Source organism: Tyto alba, unplaced genomic scaffold (assembly GCF_018691265.1).
Source record: "Tyto alba isolate M040663 unplaced genomic scaffold, T.alba_DEE_v4.0 Super-Scaffold_18, whole genome shotgun sequence".
NCBI classification, from domain to species: Eukaryota; Metazoa; Chordata; class Aves; order Strigiformes; family Tytonidae; genus Tyto; species Tyto alba.
The window spans coordinates 5859894-5886440 of record NW_024881280.1 but is presented as its reverse complement, the minus strand read 5'-3'; the positions used below and the strand labels follow the sequence as shown (position 1 = coordinate 5886440).

The 26547-nt window shown below is 48.8% G+C and overlaps 2 protein-coding genes across 11 annotated transcripts in view; one reads left to right on the top strand and one right to left on the bottom strand.

Moving 5' to 3' along the window:
* Positions 1-27: 27 nt before the first annotated feature.
* Positions 28-9269, bottom strand: ACP2 (acid phosphatase 2, lysosomal). 2 transcript variants are annotated; one of them, XM_042790754.1, is made up of 11 exons: positions 9101-9269; positions 8928-9023; positions 8763-8849; positions 6379-6531; positions 5924-6022; positions 5677-5766; positions 3285-3417; positions 3121-3209; positions 2410-2516; positions 2011-2186; positions 28-1928 (listed from the first exon to the last, which is right to left on the bottom strand). In XM_042790754.1, exons 1-11 carry the CDS (start codon positions 9209-9211, stop codon positions 1792-1794), a joined length of 1278 nt encoding a protein of 425 aa, XP_042646688.1. In that variant the 5' UTR covers positions 9212-9269; the 3' UTR covers positions 28-1791. The 2 variants fall into 2 exon arrangements, with proteins under 2 accessions (XP_042646688.1, XP_042646689.1); XM_042790755.1 differs by lacking the exon at positions 8763-8849.
* A 265-nt stretch (positions 9270-9534) lies between these two features.
* Positions 9535-26547, top strand: part of NR1H3 (nuclear receptor subfamily 1 group H member 3) — a 30187-nt gene continuing 13174 nt past the window's right edge. For 3 of the 9 annotated variants that reach the window (XM_042790766.1, XM_042790765.1, XM_042790762.1), the window contains exon 1: positions 10598-10727. The gene's annotated coding sequence lies outside the window, so the exon portion shown is untranslated. Of the gene's footprint in view, positions 9553-10593; positions 10728-10918; positions 10996-11155; positions 11600-26547 lie in introns of those variants that run through there. The other 6 variants (XM_042790764.1, XM_042790768.1, XM_042790767.1 and 3 more) reach the window with 6 other exon arrangements.

Here is a 26547-nt window from a genome sequence, read left to right as displayed (position 1 = left end):
TGAACTCTTAGAGAAGAGGAGGAGTAGTTCTGTGCGAATTTGATTTTAATAATGAAATGTATTGGAACAGTTACAGAAAGTAATTCACAGTCAAAATGTCTAAATCATCATAGAAACCTTGCCTCTGTGTGTGCAAAATTTGCTGCCTTTAAAAATAACAGGTCTGGTCCTCTTCAATGCAGTTTTCTATCACCCCTTTCTTGTGCCTGTTTTCACAGGCAGTAGCTTTCTCTTTATGACTGTCTCGCTGTGCAGGAGACCTAGATTGTATCTTCAGAGGACAAAAAGGTGAGGAAGATGCTGAGAACAGCAAGCTGCTTCTGCTGATTTAGAGTTCCCATGCTGGCAGATGCCGATTATCATGTAGGGAAAAGTCCCCACGGTACTCCACAGGGGAAGAAAAGGAAACGTCTGTAACCTAAGAGCTGGCTTCTGTCGCCAAGAGGGGAAGGAAACCGCACCAGAAAGGGAAGTAAATGTGGGAAGTGAATGTGCAGCCTCACCATGTGAAGAGCCTCTGGTGCCTGCTGCAGTCTCTCATTTTCTGCCAAAAGCTGCGAGGCAGGTGGCGAGCACTTGGCATTAAGTTCCCCGCGGCAGCTGCACTGCGCACAGAGAGGCCGGCCTGGAGAAACAGTCACACTCTGGTCAAAATGCCAAAGCGTGGCAAATAAAGGGAGGGATCCACAGTCACCTGCAAACCCTGATCCTTGATCGGTTTTTGTTTGTTGTCCATCCAGTAGGGAAGACAGGAAGAAAAACTACAGAACTTGGCATGTAATCTAGTCTTAGGTAAACAGCTCTGCTACATCTCTTTAATTACAGCATAAAACCATCCCGCTAGGAAAGCATATTCCTTGGGCTCGTAGCTGCCATCTGGACTGGCTGCAGCACTGGATACTCCCTGTAATAGGTACTTGGAAGTTCAGAGGCAGAGAAGCCAAATTCAAAGGCTGAATCTTTAGACAGCGCCCAAGTTTCTCATCTAAGGGGACTCTCCTTTCTCGAGCCAACACCGCACAAGAAATTAGGTGTAGGTTTGCTGTAGTCACAGCAACTCATCTCTCCCAACAAAGCTCTTGGAGCTTCTTTGGATCATACGTAACCTACTCTGAGCTGAATCCTAGAAACTACTGCCAGGTTTTCAATTTTGTCCCAATTCCAGGCCAGTCCTCTCTTGAACCACAATGTGAAGAAGGAAAAGGAGACCAGTTGCCAGCAGCAACTGCTTAGCAGCAACCTCAAGAAACACTTTTCACTGGCTGCCATCATCTGCGGCAGTTCCCTCGGCACGGACAGCAGATGGGTCTCGGTGCACATTGGTGAGCTGTGCCCTCTGCTCCAAGCCCAGCCTTCCCGTCAGCAGCCCGAGGGCTTGAGAGAAAAGCACTCAGAGCAGGTTGACCCTGACGAGAGACGCAGCCCCTGTTTGTACTGGATGTGGCAGCTGCTGGAGGCCCAAGCCCCTCTGCCACAGTCACGGCGAGTGGAACCACTTACAATCACTTAAAAGGAGGAAAACTCTTGGCCAGCTCCAACTTGCCATTTTGGGAATCCCAGACTGGGTAAGCTGTATGAGGATTGGGGGCACCACAGAGTATACTGGCTTCAGAATTAAGGTGTCGTTTCCATTAGAGTAGCTTAGTCCTCTCTCTCTGGGAAAATCAAGTCCAGCTTCATTCTGGGAAGGAATGGCCAAAGCAGAAGAATGCTCAGTATCTGAAGGTGCCCAATCATCCTTAGGGGCAACACCGCTCCCTCCTACTGCCTGGGAAGGAGTTGAAGGAACTGTCAGGCCTGCTCTTCTCCCTCATTGGAAACGTGCCGGTAACCAGGGGGCTGAGACTGTATGCGAAAAAGTACAGTCAAGAGGAGGATTATAAGGAGAAGGAGAATGGAGCCACACACAGCCAGACCCACAAACAGTTCTGCAAGGGAGAAAACAAATGGTCAACACGGTATCATCCGAGCTTTCCCCTTCTGCCACGCTCTGGCCCAGCCTGGGCTCACCTGTGTCGTGCATGCTGCTTGCCACCTGGCATTCTTGCTTCCAGTCCTGGGGAACAACGGGATCTGTGAGTTCCAAGAATCTCTGCAGCGGGCATTTATGCTGACAGCCAGGGATTGTCAGGGGGAAAGGCTCCTTCCCACTCTCATTCCGGAAAAACATCTCCACGGAGAAGTTACTGAAAACAAAACACAGCTAGATGTTTGGGTTTTTTTTTCTCCAGCTGAAGTAATCCCTTCCCAAAAACTCAGTGTGCACACCCTTTCCTTTATTCTGGTGGTAGTTATCCTCCAAAGAGTCTGTCATGAGGAGCAAGATTGCATCCCCCTTGGGTGGAGCCTAGCCTAGGTATCTAACCCTTGAAGTGAAATCACAGCAGACGTCTTTACTGCAGCCCTCACCCATCATCCTCCTGGTACAGCTCAAATAAGTGACATGAGGCGTATGGTGCTTGAATCTTGTTGTAGACATCTAGAGCCATCTGCAATGCCACAAGCGTGGTGTCATGCTGCGAAAGAGGGGAAAAAAAACCAAATCAGTCACCCTTATGGATGTGACAGGGCAGCTCAGACCATACCAGTAACAGACGGGGCAGTTCTGAGGAACTTCCATCTGGAAGGAGGGAGAGGAACCGTGCAGCTAGAATGGTGACCTGTGACGGTGCCAGAGAAGGGGAGGAAGTGAAACACAGCCATGCACAGCCTGCATCGTTCTTTAAGAATTAAACTCCAGGGAGCAATTTGAGAGAGATGCTTGACTTTCCAGTCAGTAGGCTGCTGGAACGGGGCGCTGTGAGTATCTACACTGCTGAAACATCACAGCTGAGTAACATCGACCCATCTACCAAATAAAGACAGCAGTGGCTCCCCAAAGTCTGCCAGTCTCACCCACAAGCCTGAGCTAGCAGGAACAAAGCGCAGGTTGGGAATTTTCCTCAGAGGAACAATGCCAGATACTGCACAGCCCACCCGGCCAGAGGCAAAGGTGCGTGTCCTGATCACTGCACGGGCTGTAGAGAAGCCAGAAAGGGTTAAAACTGTCACCAAGCCCCCAGCCCCTGTGAGGAGGAGGAGATGGACAAAAGCTTAGCCCCCTGCCAAGCTCTGACTTACCGCTGAATAGGCAAGTAGTTTCAGGTTCTGGTGGGCCGAAAGATTTGCTGCTTTGGTTAGGTTTTTCCTTATGTGATCCAGCAGGACCCCTGAGGAAAGGGAAGAGCTGATAAGAGCCAAAAACCAGACAGAGCAGCACGAAGCTCCCTCCCAGGTGCACTCACCGCCTTGCAGACGAGCTTTTTCTACCCGATTGTGGATCCCAAACAGAAATTCAAAACCAAAGTCTTTTAGTTGCTTCAGCTGAGCCATGACATCTGGTGTCACCCATACAGGCAAATCCATTTGGTGTGCTTGCTAGAAAGAGAAACACAATACTCATCTGCAGGCAGCAGGGATCGCATATTAATCAGAGAATGGGAGTCAAGAGTGTCTGAAGTCCTGCCTATACTGTTACTGATTTCCTGTGTTATTTTAAATATGCCCCTTTCCTATTTATGCGTCTGTCCTCACACTGCTGTGCTGCATACAAAGAATATAGGTGGGTTTTAATGTTGTTTCAGAAACTAATAACAAGAAGCATAAAGATTAAAATCGAGGAGCTACATTGCTGCGAAGGCACAGCTGGAGCGCCGGCTCATGTTGTGACACCAAGACAATAGTCTTGGAGCATTTACTTTACGTGCCCTGCAGATGGCACGCAGTCAAAAAAATAAAACCAAAAACCAGAAGATAAGCGAGAGAGCACAAACTCAAGGTTGCTGGTGTACGTGCAGCACAATTTCCCCAGAGGCTCTGGGGGCCCCCGGGGGATACTGGAGAAAGTTAGCAAGCGCTCTGCAGACGCAATACTGGGATGCACCACTGACAAAGCCCAGTACCCAAACCCAGAACACACAGAACTGGGAACCGAGAGAAGAATTTGCTTTGCAGCCAACCCCTTACAAGAACGGATTAGTTACACTGGCAGGCAAACGGCAGTTGTGGTTCCCTGGCATTACTCAGAGCAATTTTCTATGCCACATCCCATTAAACTGCCAGAAGATGAGGGTGAATATCCTTAAGGGCCCGTTCTGTCTCAGCGGTTTGGAGAAATTCCCATCAGCAACTTGGATATTTAGTTAGTTTTTAATTACTTTATAAAGAGAATAGCTGGTAAGTTCAGCTATTTCTTGGACTTTTGTATTTTCTCCATCCAGATGGTAGAATGAAGCTACTGGCTCAGGTGAGAAAAACAATCCTTCTCTTCAGGGCACGGTTTGTATGAGTTAGAAAAAAGGAAGAAGCCCAAAGCAGCTGAAGAGACTGATCAGCCTGAGGGCGTAGTTTTGAGAGTAAAACTCCCTCAAAACATGCTGGTTTCATTGTGGGACAGCGAGCTAGTCCCCAAGTTCTTGGGCATTATCCTTGTTGTCAGCCAGCCTTCTGGGCCAATCTGCAAGCTCATTAAGTGAGCCTTGGAAATGAAAAAGATTTGAAATTCTTGATCTCTCTGAACAAAAGATTTTTCATTACCAACAGAAGCTGCTTCACCGTGATTGTTACAAGACAGAAGATCAGGTCTGTGATACAGAGGGCAAATTTACACCGTGCAATGCAGCTCTGGACTGGAATATTCTGTTTGCAGCAACTCGAGCTGCTACTTTACATAGCAAAGTGTAATTCCATGCAGATTTATATCCCCAAAACGGTACATGCCACTGTATACGGTAAGCCAGCAAGCTAAATAGTCTTGCACCTCCCTAGCATTAGCACAGCACAGTGTCAAATGCTCGGGTTTACTGCTTCTTCCACAATTAGCTAGTTTGACTTGAAAGATCTCAGTGCTTTACTTCATCATGCTGCACAGCTGTACACAAATAAACTTGTGTGCAACAGCTGTAAGTCTCCTGGAGACGTGACCTTTACTTTAGCATGCTCACAGCACAGCTAACCTGATTTTTGATCTTGTTTCAGCCTTCACGAGATGTGCTATCAACAAAACTCCACGTGAATATGGAGTTTGGTGCCCCACCCCAGACAGTAAAAGGGTGACATCTGCCTCTAGAGTCCTTCTCTGGCAAAGGACCTTATAGCAGGTCAAAACCCAGATGTGGGGGAACCTCACTTGACTTGCAAGAGCATTATTTTCTTTTACAGATGACATGAACAAAAGCACGGAAAGAAAAGTGGACTCATCTGAAATAACAGAGAAGTAGAACCAGGAATAGTCCTAATTTAAGGTCCTAATTTAAATCACACAGTTAACACTTCCTTGGTTCCCAGAGATCTCATTTCTACCTGACTTTACTCAGACCTGTCCATAGAGATCTACAGATTTCAGATTGCAGTGACTTTCAAAAGAGGTATTTATTATGCAGGTGGGACTCTTATATCGTGCCAGAGCCAGAAAACCTAAGCTACAGAGTGGGAGATTACCGGGTGCAAAAGTAGGTAATTCTTGGCACGTGCCTCTTGTGAGTAGGAGCTGTTACTATTCTGAAATGAGAACACTACTTCTAACTGTAGGACGGGAATGGTGAAAAGTTGTTTTACGGGATTTTGCAAAATCACCTTCTGATTCAGTGAGTTCTAAAGACCAAATTCCCGTGGCTGTGAGACGACGGCCCAACTTACTTCACAGAACAGTGTGTCATACACACTCCAAACACAGTCGAGAGAGACATCCCGGATCCCCGTCTCGTTTGCCACCATCTGCAGGAATTGCTGTAGGTATGAGAAAAGAGAAAGGCCTTCAATTTTCTAATCTGTGTTACATGCACAGCTATTCCTACCCTCTTCTCAGAGCTCTAGATTATATCGAGGTGATAATACTGGAACTACCAGCCTGAGAGCACCTTATCTCATGCAAACAATCACTTACCCAATTCTCTTTGGTCTTATTTATGTATTCTGCCGAGTGCCGCGTTTCATTCTGCAGCTGTTCGTAGCGTGGACAGGGTGTCAAAGGAAACTTCAGCAGCTGGGCAGAGACAACAAGAGCAGCCAGGTCACCGAGAACACTGGAGTACAGAATTGTCAGTCAACGCGCAACTGTGACGAAACCCTGACTAGCGGGATGCACCTCTGAGCAGCCTCAAGTCCTGCCTTCTAACATACTCCAGGTCGCGTGCGGTCTGCCGAGGGCTTGCAGCTAACACGTGGAGTGAACACAGCCCCCCGAGTACTTGTCTTGCTCTGAGAACAGAAGAACCTTTGCAAGGTAGGTCCCGGAAGAAGTTCAAGACAATCTGAATCGAGACTGAAGCGGAGACTTGTGGAGAAGTCAGCGTAACACACTATTTGAGTAGTCGGTACACATCCTCGAGACTAACTTACCCTTTCCTCGGACTCGGGCACTGTGTGCACAGGGATAGGCTGCCAGGAGATGTTAGGGTTGAATATCTGTTGTCCCTCTGGGGGATACAGGCCTGCCAGGTTGGCCTCCGCGCTCATCAGCGTCCGATCACAGTCCGTGCTGCGGATGAAGACCTGCCAGGACAGGGACAGCGCACCGTTAGTCACGCCACAGCGAGCGGCGATGCTCGGACGCAGGACGCCGCCCTCGCTGAGGCACGGGGCCAAGTGCCCCGCAGCTGCTGAGGGACAAGATAACAGGAGTTGAAGTGACCCTGCCCGCTGGGGTCAGCCTGGACAAAACCGTTCAGGACGGACACAAAGACAATTTGGCCCGAAATACCGGAGCGGTCTGTTCTGGATCAGTGGGACAGCCAGATGCACCGTGCGGAGCCGACGGCGGACAGGAGTCTGAATGTGAGGAAGAGTCAGAGAAGAGCAGGACAGAGATGCAGATAACAACAGGCACAGCTAGAAAATGCACGACATTTACAGACCACGACTGGGGCAAAGTCCTGCGCTCAGTTCTAGGAATGACCTGCTGTGCTCATGAAAAAAAAAAAAAAAAAAAGGCTTCTCCAAACTTCAGTTTTTCTGTCTGAGAGATGAAGACAAAAGCGATCTAACAAGAGAGGAAGGAAAGGGGAGCTTAGATTTTATTTGACCATTGTTAGTTCTTGGGATCAGTGAGCCAAGACTTATCATTTCAGAGCTCAGAGAGGGAGATCTGGGCCAGAAAAAAAAAGAGAAACAATAAAAATACAAAAAAGTTCAGAAGGTTAAAATGGCAAAATGTTGGTTTTCTGATATCTGTGTACTGAAAACACTCAGGGGAAGACTTGGGAGAGCGCAGTGATAAAGCAAGAGCAGCACGTAGGAAATCATGAAAGAATGTCCTAGAAAACAGCACGTTGAATCTGAAACAAGACGAATAAAAAGCCAGAAGGATGAAATAAAAAAAAAAAAAAATCCAAACCTTGACACTGTAATGTTAAATGAGGAGAGAGAAATATAAGAAAAAATACATATGCTCACTCTGTATAGCATGTCCCATGTGAAGTGTATCTCAAAACTTCACCGTCACAAGGGGGGAAAAAAAAACCAGTTATTTTGTCTGACAATTTCTACCCACTTTCACCTCTTAACTGTGGCTTGAAAACAACTAACCCTGTACTCATTAGGCAGGATTGGTTTCATCCTCTGTAAGCTCTGACGAAATTGAAAGGAAATATTTTAAAAGATAAGGATCTAATTTAGAAGTGTCATAAAAAACCCCAAGTAAGCCCTGAGCGTACATGCTTCCTTCAGCACCTTTTGCCAAGGCTCCAGCTTGTCGCTGAGTCAGGTGACAGGCAGTCATACGGTGTCACCCCCAGGCAACGCTTCTTATAAGGGCGGTTGCTCAACTGGAGCAGGGGTTTGGGCTTGGTTAGCAGAACAGCTTTTGTTTGCATATGCCCTGGTTTGTTTTCCCTTCTCAAGCAAGAGGAGGAAAACAGTTTCAGCCAGGAAAAGCTTTATAAGAGCGAAGTATGTTTGGGGAGGAACTACTGAGGGAGGTTAAGGGATCTGTGTTTGAGCTGATGCTGGAAGTTTTGTTGATGAGGCAAATGGTGAAGAAGGGATGTTATCTGAACTATTGGAAGCTGAGTATGAACTGCGGCAACTGGGGAGCCCAAAAAGGGGGGGAAACAAAGACAGAAAATTGTACAGGGATTCTCAGTTTGCCCCATTTGGTCAATCCCCCGGAACGAGCTCAGGTACAATAACGGAACCGATGCAGAGCCCGAGGTGGGACGTGGGGCCTCGGCTGCCCGCTCTCCCTCCCAACCCTCCTCTTCCTCCTCTTCCAGTTGCTTCACCCCTCTTCGGTCAACCAGCGGGGGTGTTGGGTGGGGGGCAGATTTTCTATTTCCTCACTTTCTTTGATCTTCCCAATTTTCCCGTGCTTAGCACAGGGTTCCGCAAGGGCTCCGTTAACCTTTTATAAACAAAACCTACCAGTTTCTCAAGAACTATTAGCGTGGCGACATCCTGGAGAGAAAGGGAAATTAATAGTTTTAGGGGGCCTGAAGCTATCAATATTTTACAGATGGAGGAGGGTTGCATCTGGTTAGTAACTACTGCTCCTGTGTACAGGCTCCCGTGGGATGAAGGGCAGGGCAAGCACGTTCGTTGTCAGCTGGCGCGACAGAAAAAAAGAAATAGGAATAAATTCGACATGAGGAGCGTGCGGCAGACACGGCGCCGCGGCCCTGGCTTGGTTCCTTCCGAGCAGGCGGCTTTGCGCGGGGCCGGATCGCCTCAGGCCGCGGCTCGGGGCGGGCGGCAGACCCGGCCGGTGCCCCCCCTCCCCCGGTACTGACCTCCTGCCGCCGGTACGTCTCGCTGAGGAAGCCGCGGTAACGGCGCCGCAGGGCCCGGCCCAGCTCCCACTGCTGCCGCATCCCCACCTGCGACGGGACCGGGGGTTACCGAACGGCGCCAGAAAACACCCCCCCACCCCCCCAAAATCTTTACCGCCTCCCCACCTGCGTGAGCTGCCCGAAGCCCTGGGGCCAAGCGGCCTCCTGGAAAGGGTCCCGCGGGTAGGCCTTGATGGGCGAGCGGTCTCCGTGCCGGTACACCTGCGGGCGGCACCGCGGTTACACCGCCGCCCCCCTCCCGTTACTCCCCCCCCCTCGCCCCCCCCCGCTCCCCTCACCAGCGTTACGAAGCGGAGGCTGCGGGGCCGGCCGGGCGGCGGCTGGCAGCAGAGAGCCAGGAGGAGCAGGACGGCGCCCGCCCGCCCGGAACCCGGCGCCTCAGCCGCCATGGCCGCGTCTACCGTCGCCTCCGCGCAGCACGGAACCCAACCGCCGCCGGCCGCAGAGCCCGCGCCGGACAGAGTTTTCCCGAGCACAGCGGAAGCGGCCCGCCTCGCCGCGCATGCGCGGCCGGTGGCGCTCTGTGTGCCTGTTGGGAGGGGGATGGGTGGGAATTTCACGGGGTGCGTGTCCCCCCCCCACGCCACGGGGACGGGCGTTTCTCGGTCAGCGGCGGGTGGCGTAGGGCCTCATCCCCTCAGCCCGCCGGCGCCTCGGTGAGGAGCCGGATCGGGGTAGCGCCGGCGGCTTCGTGGGGCCCCCGTGGGCTTCCCCTCCCCCCCCACGCAAGGTGCGCGGCGTTGGGTGGGAGCACGGGGGTCGGGCTGCGCTTAACGGCGTGGGTGCGGAATAAAGCGTTCTCCCCCCTAAAGTTCCGCGCCGGCGTCACCCGTGACTTCCCGGGTGAAAACGGGCAGAAAAGCGGGCTGCCACGCGCGGCCCGGCTCCGTGGGTTGGTAATCCCTCGAGCCCGCCGGAGGATGCGTGCGTGGGCTCTGCTGTCCGAGGGCACGTAGTGGGCAGGCTTCGCCCAGATTTGCCCGTGCCCTCCGATCCTCGGCGGGGTTACACGAGTGTGCGTGGGGAAACACGCCTTTTGCCGCCGGGGGGGCACCCGGCCCGCGGGGCTGGGAGGCGCCGCTCGCACCGAGGGGAAAAAGGACGGGGGGTTGAATCGGTTTGGTGATGCTCCGCGCTCGGGGGTTGCGCGGGGCGCGCAGCGGGGATTTTTGCAAGAAAAGGAAGAAACGCGGCGCTGGTGACGAAATCCCGGGGGCCGTGGGGCACAACAGCTCAAAACTGGGTCCCTTGGTCCGTGGGTGTTCGGTGGGAGCGCCCCGGAGCTGTGTCTGGGCGCGGCGGGACGCGGGGGCAGGGCCCGGCCCGGGGGTGCTGCTCCGCGCACCCGCCTTGGGGGGGGCTTTCCTGGGGGCACCTGTTCGCTTTTTTTTAGTTTTTTGGTTTGTTTGTTTGTTTGTTTCCCTCTGGGCACCTGCTCTTTTTGGTTTTGAGGGTGTTTGTTTGTTTGTTTTTGTTTTTCCTTGGGCACCTGCTTTTTTTGTTGTTTTTTTTTTTTTTTTTTCCCTGCGGGCACCTGCTTTTTTTTATTTGTTTTTTTTTTCGGGTGGGCACCTGCTTTTTTTTGCTGTTTTTTCCCTGTGGGCACTTATTTGTTTTTGTTTTTATTTTTGTTTGGTTTGGTTTTTTTGTTTGTTTGTGGGTTTTTTTTGTTTTTTTTAAATGGTTTCTCTGCCGGCTTTGCCCCTCTCCGAGGTGAGGGGAGGGCGGCGATGAGAAGGGGGCGTGGCCTAAACAAGGAGGGGGCGTGTCCGGGGGGCGGGGCGGGCGGCGCCTGCACGTGACCCGGGCGCCCGCCGCGCGTGCCATCCCCACAGCTCGGCCGCGGCGCCCCGCCGGGACCCAGCGCCGGGCCGGGCCCCCCTCCCGCCGCCCGGGATCGCGCCGGTAACTTTTTTTTAATTATTTTTTTTTTTTTCTTTTTGCGTGTGTGAGTGTGTCTTCGGCTCTCTGGCTGCGGCGGGGCGGGCGCCGCCTCCTCGCCGCTCCGCGTGTCCGTGACTCACGGCGGGGGCCGGGGGGGGGGGGTACGACGCCGCCGCGCTCTCCCGCCGCCGCGGCTCTCCGGCAGTCGGTACCGGCGGCCTAGCGCCGCCCGCCTCGCGTGGGGCTGCCGGCCGGTCCGGGCGGCGCTGGAAGGTGCTGGAAGGAAGCGGTGAGGGGGGGTGGTGGTGGTGACGGCCCGAGCCGCCCCGGGGCCTGGTGCGGGTGGCGCTGGTGGCGGTTCCCCGGCGCCGTGGGTGGGAGGGGGGGGGGGGGGAGCTTGCGTGGCGTGGGAGGGGGAGCCGGGCGGCGGCAGGGCCTTGCCGGGCCGGGCTGGCGGTGGCTGCGCAGCCGCGCCGCTGGAGAGGGTCCCTGCGCTGAAGAGGTGGGAGGAAGGGCGGAGAGGGCCGGCAGCCGGCCCCGGCGAGGGAAAACCGGCGGGTGGGGAGGGCTCAGCGCTTATTGGCGGCTGTTACCGTGCATCCACGCAGCCTGGAGCTCCGCCGGCTCCGAGCCGTGAGGAGGGGTTTGCCCGCTTCACGGTACCGCGGTCGCTTTGCTCTTCCCTCATCTCCTCCGCTCGGCTCTGCCTTTCTCCTTCACCCGCTGCGTCCTGCCGGCCCAGATGGCGAGCTCCCTGGGACGCCGGGTTGTCGGCACAGCTCGCAGGTGGTGTGGTGATGTTAAAAGGTCACTTCGCTGACACGGGGGGTGACTCCAAACCGTGCCGTTTCACCGATGCTCGTGCGCTAAGGCCCACAGATCTGCCAAGACAGGTATTTCGTTAGGGAACAGCAGCAAACCTTGGATTGTTGGTACGAGAGAAATGTTTTCTCTCCTGAAAACTCCTCCCCCCCCTTATCTTTTTCCTAAAGGCACAGCTTGGCCCTTCACTGCAAGGCTTTTTTGAGGGAGTCTCTAGCACTGAGTCACTTTTCTGACTAACCGTTTGGATCACTCTGTGTGTCAGCCAGTTTCTGTCTATGACTGCAGGTTATATTTGTAGGGAAGAGTCCTCTCAGCTCGTTCAAGGTACGTGGAGTGTCTGCCATTCCCCAGGTGTCAGAAGGCTATATCTGAGGACAGGCAGAAGAGAAAGGAAAAGGTGTCTTTTCCTTCCTTTAGTGAGTGGTGGGCTTGGTTTGTGGAGTGAGTCTTAAGACAGTAACCCCCCCTGCTGAGGTAGAAACAGAAAAAGTGTCTTATAAAAGTGTCTTATCTTTTAGTTTGGGAAGCAAATGCAGTTTCAAAATTTCAGCAAAGTGTTGCTGAGCTCAGCCCTTCTTTCCTTTGGGCTGTGGAAAGAGGGCACTGGATGCAGTACGCGTTGTGCTAGGGCCGGGTGGAGTTTGGCCCTGCTGCGCTTCTCTGGAATTGCACCTGTGGCACGTTCACCAGGGGACTGCCGCTGCAGGGCTGCGTGGCCTCCTGCGGTAACCCCTGGTGGAAGTCTGGCCCTGAGTTCGGTGACAGTTCTTTCGTACACGCGGGCATCCCTTCTTCATATGCAAAGGCCAGATTTTGTAGGAGAAAAACAGGGGTGAAAATAATTAATGACCTATTCCCTCCCCACCCCGCCTCCAAAAAAAAGGTTGGGGGAATAAACCCAAACCAGCTTCAGGTAGGACAGTACATGGGTCGCTGTGGAGTTGCTCGGGAGCTCTGTAGCCACCAGAGGAAACCTGCAGCTACTTGTATTGTGAACAGATGCAAGCAGAAGTTCTCTCTATATATAAACTGCCTAATCTAAAAAAATAAGAAACAGGAAACTTTATCTCAGAATTAGCGTGTCCTGGCCGTTTGCCTTGGGCTACTGTCATCGATTGTTTCCAGTTACCGCTGCCGTAGCTCTCTGCGCCTTGTCAGCACGTTTCCTTTACCAGCTGTTGTGCAGCAGGGAGGCAGGCAGAGAGTGTGCGGCCGTACAAGGTACAGAGCACGAGTTTGCTGCCTTCTGATCTCCCACCTGCAGGAACAGCCGTGTTTCCAGTGCTTTAAAGTACATTTGATTGCTATGACTTTTTTTTTTTCCTTCCCCCCCCCCCCCCCAAAAAGATGTTTTCTCTAGGATTAGTCATTGTAACTTGGAGCACTTGTTCTGTGGTTAACAGAATGGCAAATTTGTTGCTGTTGTTGAATGTTTGATCCAGTGTTGATGGTCTCAGACCTCAAAAGTCACGTCTTGTAATTACATCTGGTCTGTGATCGTATGGCTCTCAAGGTTGACAGTTTTCAAAATTTTAAGTTTTGAATTTAAGGTCTTTAAGTGCTGCTGTTTTCCAGAAGTCGTGTTCCCAGTTGCCCAAGGAGGAGTGTAGAATATAATGTGCTTTGTCTTGAATGCACTGAAGGATGATCCTGCTTTCTGCTCTGGAAGCAGCTGCTGTGAAAGTCTCATTGTCACAGCTGTGTGGGTCTTTGCATGTTGAATAGGAAAGCTTATCAGATTGTATGTCACTCTCCCTCCTTTCCCTGCCCCCCACCCCCCTATCCCCCAAGTAATAAGATGCACAAACGTGACAATCTTGGAGAAAGCTCATTGTTTCAGAACCGAGGTGAAACCTGTCACATTTTGTTTCATTGGGGGAAGTTGCTCTGCTGGTCTGGCAGTAGGATATGTTACCTTGTTTTCCTCACAGCCTAATAATTTAGGAAGGCAGAATCACATTCTCTTGGCTGTGGAAACTGTCTCAGTGGGAAGGATCTTTGTTTTAGGAAGGAATTCAGGGGAGTGCTTCCCACTGACAAGTACAGGACTGCATTTGGGCTGCAAACAGGTTGAACTTGGTCATTAGATTGTACACCTGCTGATACACAAGTAAAACGTTTGAGCGTTTTTGTTGTGGTTACTGCAGCTAGAAGCTGTATTGAGTCAGTTCAGGTTTGAGAGATGTGTATAATATTTTTAAATTACATGAGGCTGTCCATGTTCTGGCAGAGCTTAACAACTTCTCTGTTAGAAGTGGTACGATGAGTTACTTTGGCACTCCTGTGTGGGTTTTGTTCTGTGACTTCCCGCTCAGGACAGAATACCTTTTTTCCATGTTTGGAGCATAGACAAATTCCTTTCTTGTGTCCTCACTAAAAAGGAGACACCCCTGGAGCCAGTGTACTTGCATTTTAGATCTGGAGATCTCAAAAGCAGATTTCCTGTAGAGCAAAATTATTTGCTTCATCGAGTGTCAAAAAAAATGTTGTGACATACTCAATTTTGGTATAATTTCATAAATCACTTTGAAATATACGCTGTCAAGCTTTTAGGTATCTTATTTGGGGAGGGGAAAGGCTAACTAGGGTAGTGCACAGAGCAGACCACTACAGACTGTCCAGTGTATTTAAGGGAGGAGCAAAAATAAGTGTTTATTTAGTGGGAAGTTGATGGAGAAATTAAGAGAACAATGTTAGAGAATGAGAAATCTAATTCTCATTTTGAAGAGACCAAAACTCACGTCTGTAAGGTTAAGTAGGAGAACTGTCTCGTGGGATGTGAAGATTGATGCGATTTAAAAGCCATGCTGCAGTCAGGCTGTACTGTATATGCGTAGAAACCTCTCTGAGATGTAGATAGAAGATGTTTAGGTGTATCAGACTGATTGCTAAAGCAGATGACTGACAAGAGAGTAGGTGTCTCCTGGCATGTCGGTCTTCCTAGTTTGTTTTAAGGTTTTTAAAAAAAAAAATATTGGCAAATATATTTGTAAAATTTCTTGAAACGAACTAGGTGTGGAGGTTGTATCTTCTCTCCCTCCAGGACCCGCTGATCCTACCACAGCTAGCAAACAAACAAGGTTAATGGGTTTAAATCGAGGCTTCCCACTTGCTGATTTTAATCATGATTAAAGTTGGTGATTTAAATAAATCATTTAAACTTGGTTTTTCATTTGATGCTTTCTTAAAAGAAGGTTTATTCTAGTTGGTTGGGCTCATTTATTACTCCTTTTTGCTAAACAGGACGATACAGTGTATCTACATACACTCATTTATGCTATTATATCACAGTAAATGCTTACATTCGAAAATGGTCATTTGTGTTTATTAGGTGAGTAATTTTTTTCCTCATGGCTTGTACAAAACTGCATTTGAATAAAAAGGTCAAATTAAATATGCAGGGTTTTTTATAGTTAGACTGTAATCACTCACTGGATACGTAAGAGAAAATATGCTTGCTGGAGTGTGTGCTATTCAAACTGATTTATTTTAACAGGGTAGTGTTATCTGTACTTAGCAAAATGAACTGATTGTTTTAGGTCGTTGTGTCCTTCCAGATCTTAGAATGAGCATAACTCATCCTCCCTTGTCTTGTTTTTATTCAGAGATTGGAAAAGAGAAGCAGTTCCCCTCCCATTTTATGCTGCCTCCCCCAGTTTTGAGTGAACTGACTAATACGTGAATTGAAGAAACTAATCTTTCTGCCCTTTTTAAGAAAGGTTTGTTTGGTACTTCAGTGGATTCTGGTGCTGAGGACTTAGTAACTTTCCAGAATTCAGGAATTATACTCCTTCAAACACTCTTCAACAACCGTGTGCTGCTTGGATAGAGCACGTGTTTGTCTAAATGACTGATTTAGGCTTTACCATAAATTGTCATTAATTTAGAAAATAATGAGTGTATTTGTGAAAAATATGTATAAAATCCACTTAAAGGAAAATGTCTGGAATTTAAGTCATCTATCTAGAGCCCTTATGAAATGAGGCTGAAGAGGTATGCTTTTGCAACAGCTCCATAGTGTATCTCAGTTGCCAGGGACACACATGCAGAAATGTGCCAGCCCCGCATAGGATTCCGCACGCCACGCCAGTGAATTTTCCTGGAGGATTCTTGCACAGTCAGGCTCTCAGCTATGCATGTGCAGTGACTTCTCGAGCACCTACGGGCAGGAACCCACGCGCAAATGTTCTGTGGGCGCACGAAGTTGCGCTGGAACAGCCTCGGAGACTTGTTCTGAGGGCGCTTGCCTCGACACGCACGCAGGCCCGGGGAGTCCTGCGGCCAGCCCTCCTCCCCAGCGCGCTTCGGCCTGCGTGGGTGCTGCCACCTGGGCCGGGCAGCTCACCCAGCGCGCCCAGAGGAGGAGGAGAAGCTGCCACCTTGCCTTCAAGTACCAGCTTTGTGATTCTGGTCTTCTGATTGACTGCTTCCCACCTTCGGCCGTTGTCCGCAGGAGGGGAATAATATTCTCATTTCTGTGAAAGGCCCGGGAAGAAGTTCAGAAGGTGGCTTCTGTGTTTACAGCTGGTGTGGGGGGGCGCAGATTCTCCAGCGACTGCAGGTGTGGGCAGGAAGCCCTACGGGTATGATTTAAGGTCCATATAGCATGTGGACAGGCAAAGTTGCACTGCTAGACCTTTAAGAAAATTGTTAGACTCCCTTAGCAAAGGAAGCGGGAAATTCTGTTGTGAGGAGCGTATTAAAATGTAAAATACTGATAAGCATAGATTGTAGCTTCTGTTATTTAGGCAAGTCTGAGAAGAAGGGACTTAACTTTCTTGGCTGTATGGGACTGAAGAAAAATTTTTCCTTGGTCTCCAGAAAGCTCCCAAGTTGCTGTTTGTTTTCCTAGAAATAGGCCTGAAGAAAACATTAATTTTCTCCCTATCACCTGCACTTTGAGGGCATTTTCTATCGTGCTGCCTTTAAGCAGCAGGCTGGGGGCGAAGGCTGAAGAAAGACACAAGAAGAGACTGCAGACTTTGTCCTCCCTTGTTTTAGTATCATCTCCAGCTGCTACTCCCTGATACTTGCTCTGGGTGGTGCCTTTAGCAGTGTCCCAGAATTGGCAGTCCCTCCCCACCCTTCTCCCTTGATACATGGATCAAAATAAGAAATCCAGCCACCTGTTGGCTCAGCCCCATCGCCCGCTCCCACACGCTCGTACACGTGCTCGCATTTTTCCAGCACCGATCTTGGGTTCCCAATTATTTCTGAGAAGATGGGTGGTACGAGCTCTCTGACACTATAATGTGTGCTTGCTCGCTTCACGTAGACCCTGCTGGAGTGTCAGTCTTTGCAGAACCACTGGCTCCTGGTTTTGTCCATTGCTTATGTGTGACAGCTTCCTTTTCCTCTCTGCAGGGTTGTGCCGGAGCTGGGAATGGAGCGGGCTCCTTGCAGCACATTGCTTGTGACAAACCCAGACAATTTGATGGGGATGTTATTTTTGCTTTTTTTTTTTTTTTTTTTTTTTTCCTATTAGAGCCTTTGTGTGGACTTTCAGTCTGTTCTGGGCTATGTTATTTGGGTAATAGAAAGGCTTTGTCTGTTGGCATCTTGCATCTCTTTGTGCCTTGTTAGGGCTCTTTCTGGATGGATGAAGCTGGGCCTCCCGGGTGCTTGGAGATAACCTGTGATGAGAGTCGGTGGCTCTGGTTTCCCATCTGGTGGGTGTGCCGTGAGTGCAGCCATTTCACTGGCTGGTGTTTGAGCAGTGGACTCTGTTCGGCTCTGGACTGTTTTCCAGCTGAGTATTTGTGGTGATGTCAGGCAGTGTGAGAAGGGAACATGACTTGGCAGGACAAAGTCTGCAGAAAGTTCAGCTCTGCATTTGGCCAAGAGCCTCAGAGGGAATGAGATCTGCGCACACATTCTGCTACACAGCCTGTCACACGCCCTCTCACATGCTCCTTTCCTGTCACAGAGATCCTCTTTCTCTCATTTTCAGACCTTTAACCCTTCCCTCCTAGCTTCCACCCTGTAAGTTTATAAAAAAAAAAAAAATTATCCCTCCTCTTTAATTTACTGTTACTGTACCTTGTAAGTATTTAGTTGCAGTGACCCCTGAAACAGAAATAGACTGTACAGGCCAGGATCCAGAATGGCAAAGTCAAAAGCAGGGCAAGTTTACTTTGCGACAGAGCTCTTAATAGTCCTTTATTCTGACCTGCACCCCTATGCTGGTCTTCACTTTGCTTCTTGGCAGCTCTTCTGATCTCTCTTCTTACTCTACTGCAGTCTTCTGCCTGATCTGGGTTTGGATCCGTACATCTGCTGCAGGGTGCAAACGCCTGCCTCTTCTCCTGTTCTTCTAAGAGCAGTGTTAGTAAAACCTGCCAAAATATATCCCTGGTAATGGGTGAGTGGGGAATAGACTAACCGCGAAGCTTACTTTGAAGCAATTTAAAAGTTTGTTCCAGTATCCCTCTGTTGTGTTCTTTATATGGGTATTTCTGTAATACACTCATTTCTTCCTGACCTTTGTGCTACATCTAGGGATGATATTTCTATGAATGGGAATTGGTGCTTTTCCCCTACTGCACTTAAGGGAACCTTAATGAGTTTCCTGCCTGTTTTGCAATCCAGTACTGTATTTCTGTTTTGCCTGTGAGCAGTAGTACTTGTTTTGATTGATGCTTTTAGGTGGGTTGGTGCTTGGATACAAAGTGCTGTATAGACACCTTACAAAAACGCTGTTTCCCAGAAACAATCTCCCATCAGTTATGGTGATATGCAGCATGCTGATGAAAGTACTCTTGGGGTGGGAGGAAAGGAGGAAATCGGAAAAATGAACAGTTGTACTGTGAACAGCCCCCCCACCCCCCACCCCACCCGACTTTATTCTGTTCTTTTCTCTTTTGCCTCTGTTCATGTTCTTTTATTTCATGGCTAGTCGAGGGTGGAGAAGACCTGTTGGAAAGCAAAGGTGGTCTGGACAAGGGCTAGTTGAGGGCTTTTAAGTTCTCCTTCTGGCTTTGCTGTTATGCATCCTACAGCTTTATGTGTCCTTTGTCATCTTCCTGGAAAAATATTGCAGCTGCTTCTTACTGCTTTTATCTGGCTTAGTGGTAGTGCCGTGCTGACAGTGGATTGGGCTGCGATCCTGCTCAGAGGAGTCACCAGCAGATTGGGATTGAGACAGCCCGGGTTGCTGAGCAGGGTTCTCTTTCGTGGGCCAAGTGCCAGCTGATAAAGGCACTTGGCTAGAACGGGCACGGGTCATTAAATGTTATTCCCTTAGTGCATAGTATAATGGAGATTAAATTATTTTTAAGAAAACAATCAAGTAAACAGTATGTTGTGTGATTATTATTATAATTTTCTACATGCAGAAAAAAGGCCTGCAGTGCTCTTTTCTAGGCATAATCTAGTTGGTTCTCTTATTGCTTACGGACTAGGTTTAACCCTTTTCCTTGGCTTCTCTACTATCAGGATGGTACTTTGGGTATTCATTTTTTCTTTTTTTTCCCCTTCTACATTTTTTTTTTTTCTTTTTCTGATCTCTTGCTTCACTTTGGAGATGGCATTGGGATGACATCTCGGATCTGCCATGAGTCAGACTTGTGTTCCCTGAAGCAGGGCTGTACATCTGTGGGACTGAGGGTCATAAAGGAGTGTAGGGTCCAAGGTAGATCTGTTTGTTCTGTACTGTGGAAGTCCACAGTGATTTAAGAGAGGCTTCTCTAACCCTTTAAAACAGCTTTTTGAACCCAGCTGGTTATTGCCATTACCTCTGATCTGGACGACACTGTGTATTTTGTCTCTCATAAACCTTGTTCTCTGGGAAGACTAAGGGAGCTCTGGGTCTTAAAAGTGTTACTTCAAAGAATGGCTGGCTGTTCTGTTTTGGATAGCTATGTATAATTGTGTAGAACAAGGTTTTGGTGGCTGAATAAAACTAGAGAAGAAATCCAGAAAGAAGAGTCTGTGGGCATGTTTTCCATGCTGCCATGCAGTAGCATTTATAAGAAAACTAAGGTGTTAGGATCAGACCTCGTTTTCAGCCTTAAAGTAGGACATGATGAGCCGTCACTGCATGCAGGGTGTGCAAGAGCTGGTCAGCAGCAGGAATAATGAGCTGCAAGCTTTCATTTTCCAAAGCAGGGTCTTGCTAGTTAGCAGATTATTTTGTAGTAGGAAGTTTTCTAGGTTGCCTGAACACTTTTCATGTTTGATTTTATTCTTTTTTCTTGTGTCTGTGTGTGTGTGTCTGTCTCTGGTGGTGTGTTTAGAAGTGTGAAAGAATTACACCGTTAGCTAATACAAGGGCCTGAGGAAGAAAAACACATAACAAACCCACCTTTGCACAGATGCATTTAGATGTGCAAGGGGAAAAAAAGACTTACTGGTAGGATAGCTTAATTTGCTCGGGGAAATTGCGAGTGGTACTGACAAAAGAATGCTGTTACTGTTTTTAAAGTGAGTTTCCATAGGGAGAGTTTGCTGTTACAGCTGATGCTGACAAACATTCTGTAGACAAGCTCCAGGCTGGATCCCCTCCCTTCCCCTTCTTCCCAGGGAGAGGCAGGGAGCTACCCTTTGCTCCTCCGCTAGCAGGAGGGGGCAGCTGCACTGCTTTGTGTGCTTCATCCTCCTGGGAGGAGCACAGTTGGGATTTTTCCTGTTGGAAGCCCCTGTCAAAGCCTCAGTTGTGCTTCCTGCCATCTGAAGGTCGGTGCTGATAGCAGTGTCGCGCTGTTGATGAACGGAATTCACAGCCAGACACAGGGGTTTATTGCCGTTCAGCTACAGACAGCAAGTTCTACTCGTCTTCGTCCCCATGGGTGCTGCAGAAGCTTGTGTTGCTCCAAAGTGGCTCTGCTCTGTCTGCTCTGCGTGGCGGGACACTGGCGGCACAGCTCATCTGGCCAGACAGAGCTGAGAAAGGATGACTTGTCATTTTACAGGACAGCTTGGAGGCGAGGGGAAGGTGGAGGGATGCAGTTACTGTAATATCTTCCTTGCTGTAACCCAGTGCATGCCCTAGTTTTTGCCATTTCTGAGGTGGCTATGCTCTTGGTTAGCCAGAAGCTTGAAAGCTGAGGTGACAGTAGAAAGCCTAAAAGGGGTAAAAGGAACTGGAGCTTTGTTAGCCAGACCTGGCTTGTGCTGTTTTCCAGAGTTCAAGGGAACTTGTGTCAGTGGCCTTTAAAGGAATTTCATAGCAGCAAGGTGGCCACATCACTCCTGGTATCACTTGTTGTTCGTTTCCAGTTCATTAACCAGGGAAAAGTCTATCTTCTCTTACCATCATCTCCCCTCTCTCTCCCTCTCTGCCTCTTTCTCTCTCCCTTTGTCAGAGGGACTGATACTCCATGCAAACAGGAAGGGAGGCGAGAGCAGCCCTGTGGGCAGTGTGAATGAACTCCAATAACCTCATCTCCTTTCTCCTGCTTTCAGTTGCAGGACCAAGGGCATCTGGTGGGAGGGAGGGAGGAAACACAAAGCCACAGCCGGTTTCAGGATCTTACCCACCCTGAAAGCAGTCACACGTACACTCTCTTTTCCTCTTGCTCCTTGTGTTGACAGGGCACTGTTTGATCAGGCAGAAACCAAGAGGTGAAGACAAGGGCAAAACCAAAACCTCAGCCTCTGTCAGGCAAGGAATAATGAGAGGCAGGTGAGAGGGGAGGGAGCATCTCCTGCTGGATGACGCATGCGAACAGGAGAGCTGACTTCTTTCAAAACAACTGCTGTTGGCATGAGGAGGTCCCCTGCAGAGCTTGTAGGTTCTTGGGTGGGACTGGAGTCGGTGCATTCTGTCTTCATCTGATGTACAATTTGGGAAGCCCTGTTCCCAAAGCAGGAGGATCCACAGGCTGTGTAGGAAAGAAACTAATCCTGTGCCCTGAAGATCGTTGACAAGGAGTGAGTTTGGTTGGGGTGTTTTATGTGGAGCAAAGCAAAAATACTTTGGGCTGATTCTGCCCTGAATTATTGCATTGTTTGGTAGTACAGTTGTGTCTTATGATCCTAAGTCACTTTGCCAACCACTTTGTTCAGTAGAGAGAGACTTTTTGGTTTTAGTCCTGTATCCCTTCTTACCTGAGGTAGGGTGGAACTGGCTTGGAATTTCTGTCGCTGCCATTGTTTATAATAGCATATTCTGTGGGTCAAGAGCATCTAAGTTGTGTTAGATTCAGAAATGTCTGCAGACCTCTTTGCGCTTTGGTTGTAATACAAGGTCTAATTTTAGAAGGAAAATTATGGAGACTGGTCTCCAGTCTCCCAGAAATCACCTTTTGGGTGTTTTTTTTTGCAATAGCCTGACTTTCCCTTCCTCGTTTTCCTTCTATCCCTTTCAGGCATGCCATCTTTCAGAATAACACCTTTCATCCTGCTGTACGCCATTATTACATCTTCCTGCTTCTCTTCCCAGTACTCTTTCAACCAGCTGACGCACGTTTGTTCCTTTTAATCTGTTGGTAGTCACTTTTGCTGCTCTTCTCTGAACTCTGCCATAGCTCCGTACCTGACCTGGGTAGGAGACAGCACACTGCATGCTGAGACCAGACTAACGCCAAAGGAGGTCTTCACAGTGAGAGCTGGGTGCTGCAGTAAGAATCCAGTCAAGCTCAGGGATGCACCAGCTCAAAGGAAGAGATACATGTGTGGGCAGAGGCTGTGCCAGAGGTTGGCAGAGTCGTGGGTAATAAAGGAATTGGTCAGCAACAGGAGTAAAAGCCAAAGGAAGGGGGAGAGGAGCGCTCTAAAACTCCCAGGTAGAGGCAGAGGTGGGAATGAGACCCTTAAATCAGGGGCAAGAGGCCAGAATGCAGCTGCCCATCCCTGAGGAGCAGGCTGTGCAGCTGGGAGTGACTGTTAGGATTCTTTTGGCAAAGATGGCAGAGGAGGCAACAGCTTGCGAGGCTCACAGGCCAGTGCTGCACGCGTGGGCAGGTGCTCATGGTTGGCTGAAGCTTAGCTTGATAGCAAATGAAAGCAATCAGGAGGCTGTAGCTTTTTTTTTTTTTTTTTAAATCAATTCGGGACTGATGGTGGTTTGCAAACTCCTTCCAGTTTGTGGTTGGCTTTATGCTTCTGGGAGATCAAAATGGATAATGCAATTTCAAGCCATGTCCCTGCAGTTCTCTGTAGAGAGGAATTTACAGCAGGGACACAGAGCTGGTCTTTGTTCCCTCAGAGTTACAGAACCATTCTTCCCATTCTTTGCAAACATACTGTTCAAAATCATTCTTTATGCTATCCTGTTGCGCTGCTTTGCACACCTTGCACTTCCACGGTTTGTCCCTCCTGTTGACAATCTGAAGCTGGTTATTTTTTTTCATGAGTTTTAACAGTTTTCAAATGTCACTTCATTTTCAAAGGGACAGATTTGCATAGAATTCTTTTTCTGCCCTGAAAGGTATGAGTGCCTCTTTCAACTTCTTCCCAGTTGAAGCCTGTTATATGTGTACTTTTGCCCCGCTCACAGACTACTAGCTGCTCCAGCATTTCTTGAGAAATGCAGTGATGCAGAGGGAAGGAAGATGAACGAGCCAACATGAGCTGGGAATAACCTTTGTTTTTTCTGAGACAGTGATAAGGTAGTACCAAGTTCCTTGGGAAGGTTTGTGAAAATACTTGACTGCTACACCAGAGATGGTATTGGAAGAGCATTAGGTCACAAAATACTGATTACTCCTTATGAAAGGATTGGAACAGTGGTGTCTCCTGAGGGGCTTAGATCTGTGCTGGTGCTGCAGGGTCATGTGAAATCTCAGTCCAACAGGCTTTTTTTCTTGGCCATTTAGATCTGCAGCCAGCTTTTGATACCCAAGGTAGCATCACCACTGTGCGAGTTGTGCATTTAGATTTCAGCAGAGACCCTTACGCACTGTTGTGAGCCCAGCTTTCAGAGGTAATTCAGATTGGGTGCTGGCACTTGTATCGCATGTCACAACATATTTAGAAGCCAAAATGCCAAATTATAATCCTGCTTTAGGTACTTCTGAAAGATAGCCCTTCCTATCAGATGCATTTGTTCACCAACAGTCCGTTAGGCCCACACACTAACGCACAGTCCTGTTGACACACAGCTGCGTGACACATGAGCACAGTCATGTTAATGTATGTATACAAATGTAAAATCTTCTGCTGATGCTGACGTGCTGCAGAGTGCATGCTTGTGGTTCATTACAGCTGAAACAACCATATATTTTCCCTTGGCAGAAGGCTGTAGGATTTTCTGATTTACAGGACCAGGACTCTGACCAGTAAATCCTGTTTTGAAAGATCCCAGAGACTTGTGTAAACTTCCTAAAAAGCTACTGTTTCCTCTGAACATTCAGTATTTGCAGGTAAAGTGTTTGTTGTGCTATTCTTCTGGTTATTCCTGCACTCCACAGTACAGTTTCTTCAGAGACATGCCTGCATCTGGTCTGGTTCCTGATCCTTAAACTTCTCACAGAAAGCACCAAACAGGGAATACCAGGGAGAGGACAGAGCTGTTTAGCAGAAGTGTCACAGTAACTGCATCTGGCTCGTTTGGTTTCTTTATGTGCTGTGCTGCCGAGTGCTCTCTCCTCTTTACTTATCCTCAGTGAATGTGGGACAGAAATTAGGCATATTCTTTAGCTTGTGTCTGTTGATGACAGGCCAGATCAAAGACTTCCAGGAGGGCTTATAAGTGCTTCACTTGGGCTTGGAAGAAGACTCAGCTGAGGGAATGGATGACATGTGACTGTTGCTGGAGGAAGTGATGAATGTTTCTGGCATTTAGCATGGCAAGAGCCAGGGCTGCCCCTTCTAGTCTCTGTTAACAGTACTTTTCTGTTGCAAGAGTGCTGATCTTGAGACCATCAGTATCTGAGTTGTTCCGTTGTCTCAGAAAAGGAAGGGAGAGGGAAGAAATGGAGTAGGACAAAGCCGGCGTTGACACATTTCAGAAGTGTTATTTGAGACATGGGTGGCAAGGGTTGGCAGAAAATTGTTTTCCTTAGCCTTTCATCTATAGATGCTTCCTCACGGGAGTATGTCTGCTCATCAGGTTCCTCTGTTCTAGACGCTGTGTTAGAGAGAAGCAATTGCTTCATCTTTTGTCACTTGGCCAGTCCTGGTTTCTAAAACTACCAGAGTTGAGACAGACAGTGGGAGGCAGCACAGCAGATTATGTCAAGAAGACAGCGTTCCCTCTTGCAGTTACAGCTTGCATCACTCTTCTACATTTTTAGTTCATGTGCAGATTGGAAGATGTGGACCTCTAATAACATGAGTATTAGTACAAAACTCGATAAGATTTTTAGTCATTTGAAAATAATTGTCATGCATTTCTGTGAAAACTCCCTGGCCTAGTTATACAGCCTTTCACTTGTGTGCTTGTAGGGAAAATGCTAGTTTAGGTTTCTTTACCTAGCACCAGAGTGCTGCTGTTTGTAGTTAGGTCAGCTTTCCACAGCCTGCAACTGTTACTGCATCTACAGAACTGAAAAAGTCTGTGTCTTGAGAGCAGAGAGGCCTCTCCTGTCTGGCCCATTCTGTTTTGGGAAGGCTGGAGGCTGGTGCATGAAGTAAGACCGTGTGGGTTGGTTTTACAGCACGAAAATAGTGGCTGATGGGCTTTACCCCATGCCGTGTCCTGGGCGTGCACATGGATTTATACTCCCCTCCCTGTTGGTAGCTGCAGACTTCTCAGACATTGCCAGGAAGTCTGCAGTCTCTTAGAAAGTCTCCTTTGGGCTCCAGATGTCCTGCTGACAGCAAGTTTCACTCTGGCAATGTCAAGAGTCATGTGGATGACAGAATTCTGAAATCCCATCAGGCTCTATCCTCCTCTTCTGTTTTCCAGGAAATGTTGCTGTCGTGGCTGGGGTGCAGCAGGACTGGGTCACTGAACTGAAGGCAGCGGGGTCTGAGCACCGTCACTCAGTCCCTCAGCTGGGGGATCAAACTCTTTCTTTGAAAAATTACTGCAGTACTGCTGCTGGTGATTCATTCTGCACAATAATTAATGTTTGAGTGAGTCTTTTGCGTGGTTTAAAGGAATGTGGAGATGCACTGAGGCAGTACGCTTGGCTTTCTTGTTTCATGCCCAAACATGTCCAGAGACATCTGATACCGGCATCAGTGAGGAGTTTACATGGGACTAGGAGTACAAGTCGGGTTTGGGTTTGCTTCAGTGAAGTTCCTATCCCTGTCTGATGCTCTGTGCCTGCACAAGGCTTTCAGTTGGTGCAGGATTTACCATGGAGATTTTTTTAAAAAGAAGTTGATTGTGATAGCCACATTGTTCCTTTGAGGACTGTGAGTCTCTTCAACTTGGTTGCAAATCACATCAGTTAGGTTTTAACCTCCCACAACAGGAATTCTTCCTTCCTATGGCTTTGAGTTTGATATTTGCTGCCGCTGCTTTTATTCTAGATTAGTGCATCTCTGCAGCGATTCAGTGGCTGCGTGCACAAAGGGGAGGGAGCTCCCAAGTCCTTATGCAGTCTGAGGCTGTGTTTACAAAGGTCACGTGAATTAATACGCCCTGTGGTTTTTAACACCTGAATCTATTATCTGCCACAGTCTAATGGGAGATGACAGGAGCTCAGCAGGTTTGACGGTATGGCTGCTTTTCTACTTGATGACTCTTTCAGAGAACTGAGAGGAAGGGGGTGGTTTGTGGAAGTACTGCTTTCATCTTTGGCATTCGAAGAAAAGTTGCACGGTCTGGACCAAATACCCAGGAGGGAAGAAGGGATTTGGGACTGTGGTCCTCTGCCTCTTGCCAGTCAGCACAACAGTGTGTGAGGCGTGCCCCTGCTTACCTGACGCTTTTGTATCTGGGCTCCTGCGCAGCTTTCTGTCACCTCCTGTCTTTCAGAGAGTGGCAGGCTTCCAGTCCTGAACTCAGTCAAGTTAAACTGGTACAGGCCTTTAACGTAGTTGCTTTTTAAATCAGCTAATCCCTTTAGTTTGCATTGGTACATCACTGAGTTAAGATCAACTGATGAAATGGATGTTCAGTCTGATTAGGGGTGTTTACATTAGCAGTTTGCATCAGTTTCACAGAGTCTGTGCAGTCGTGCCA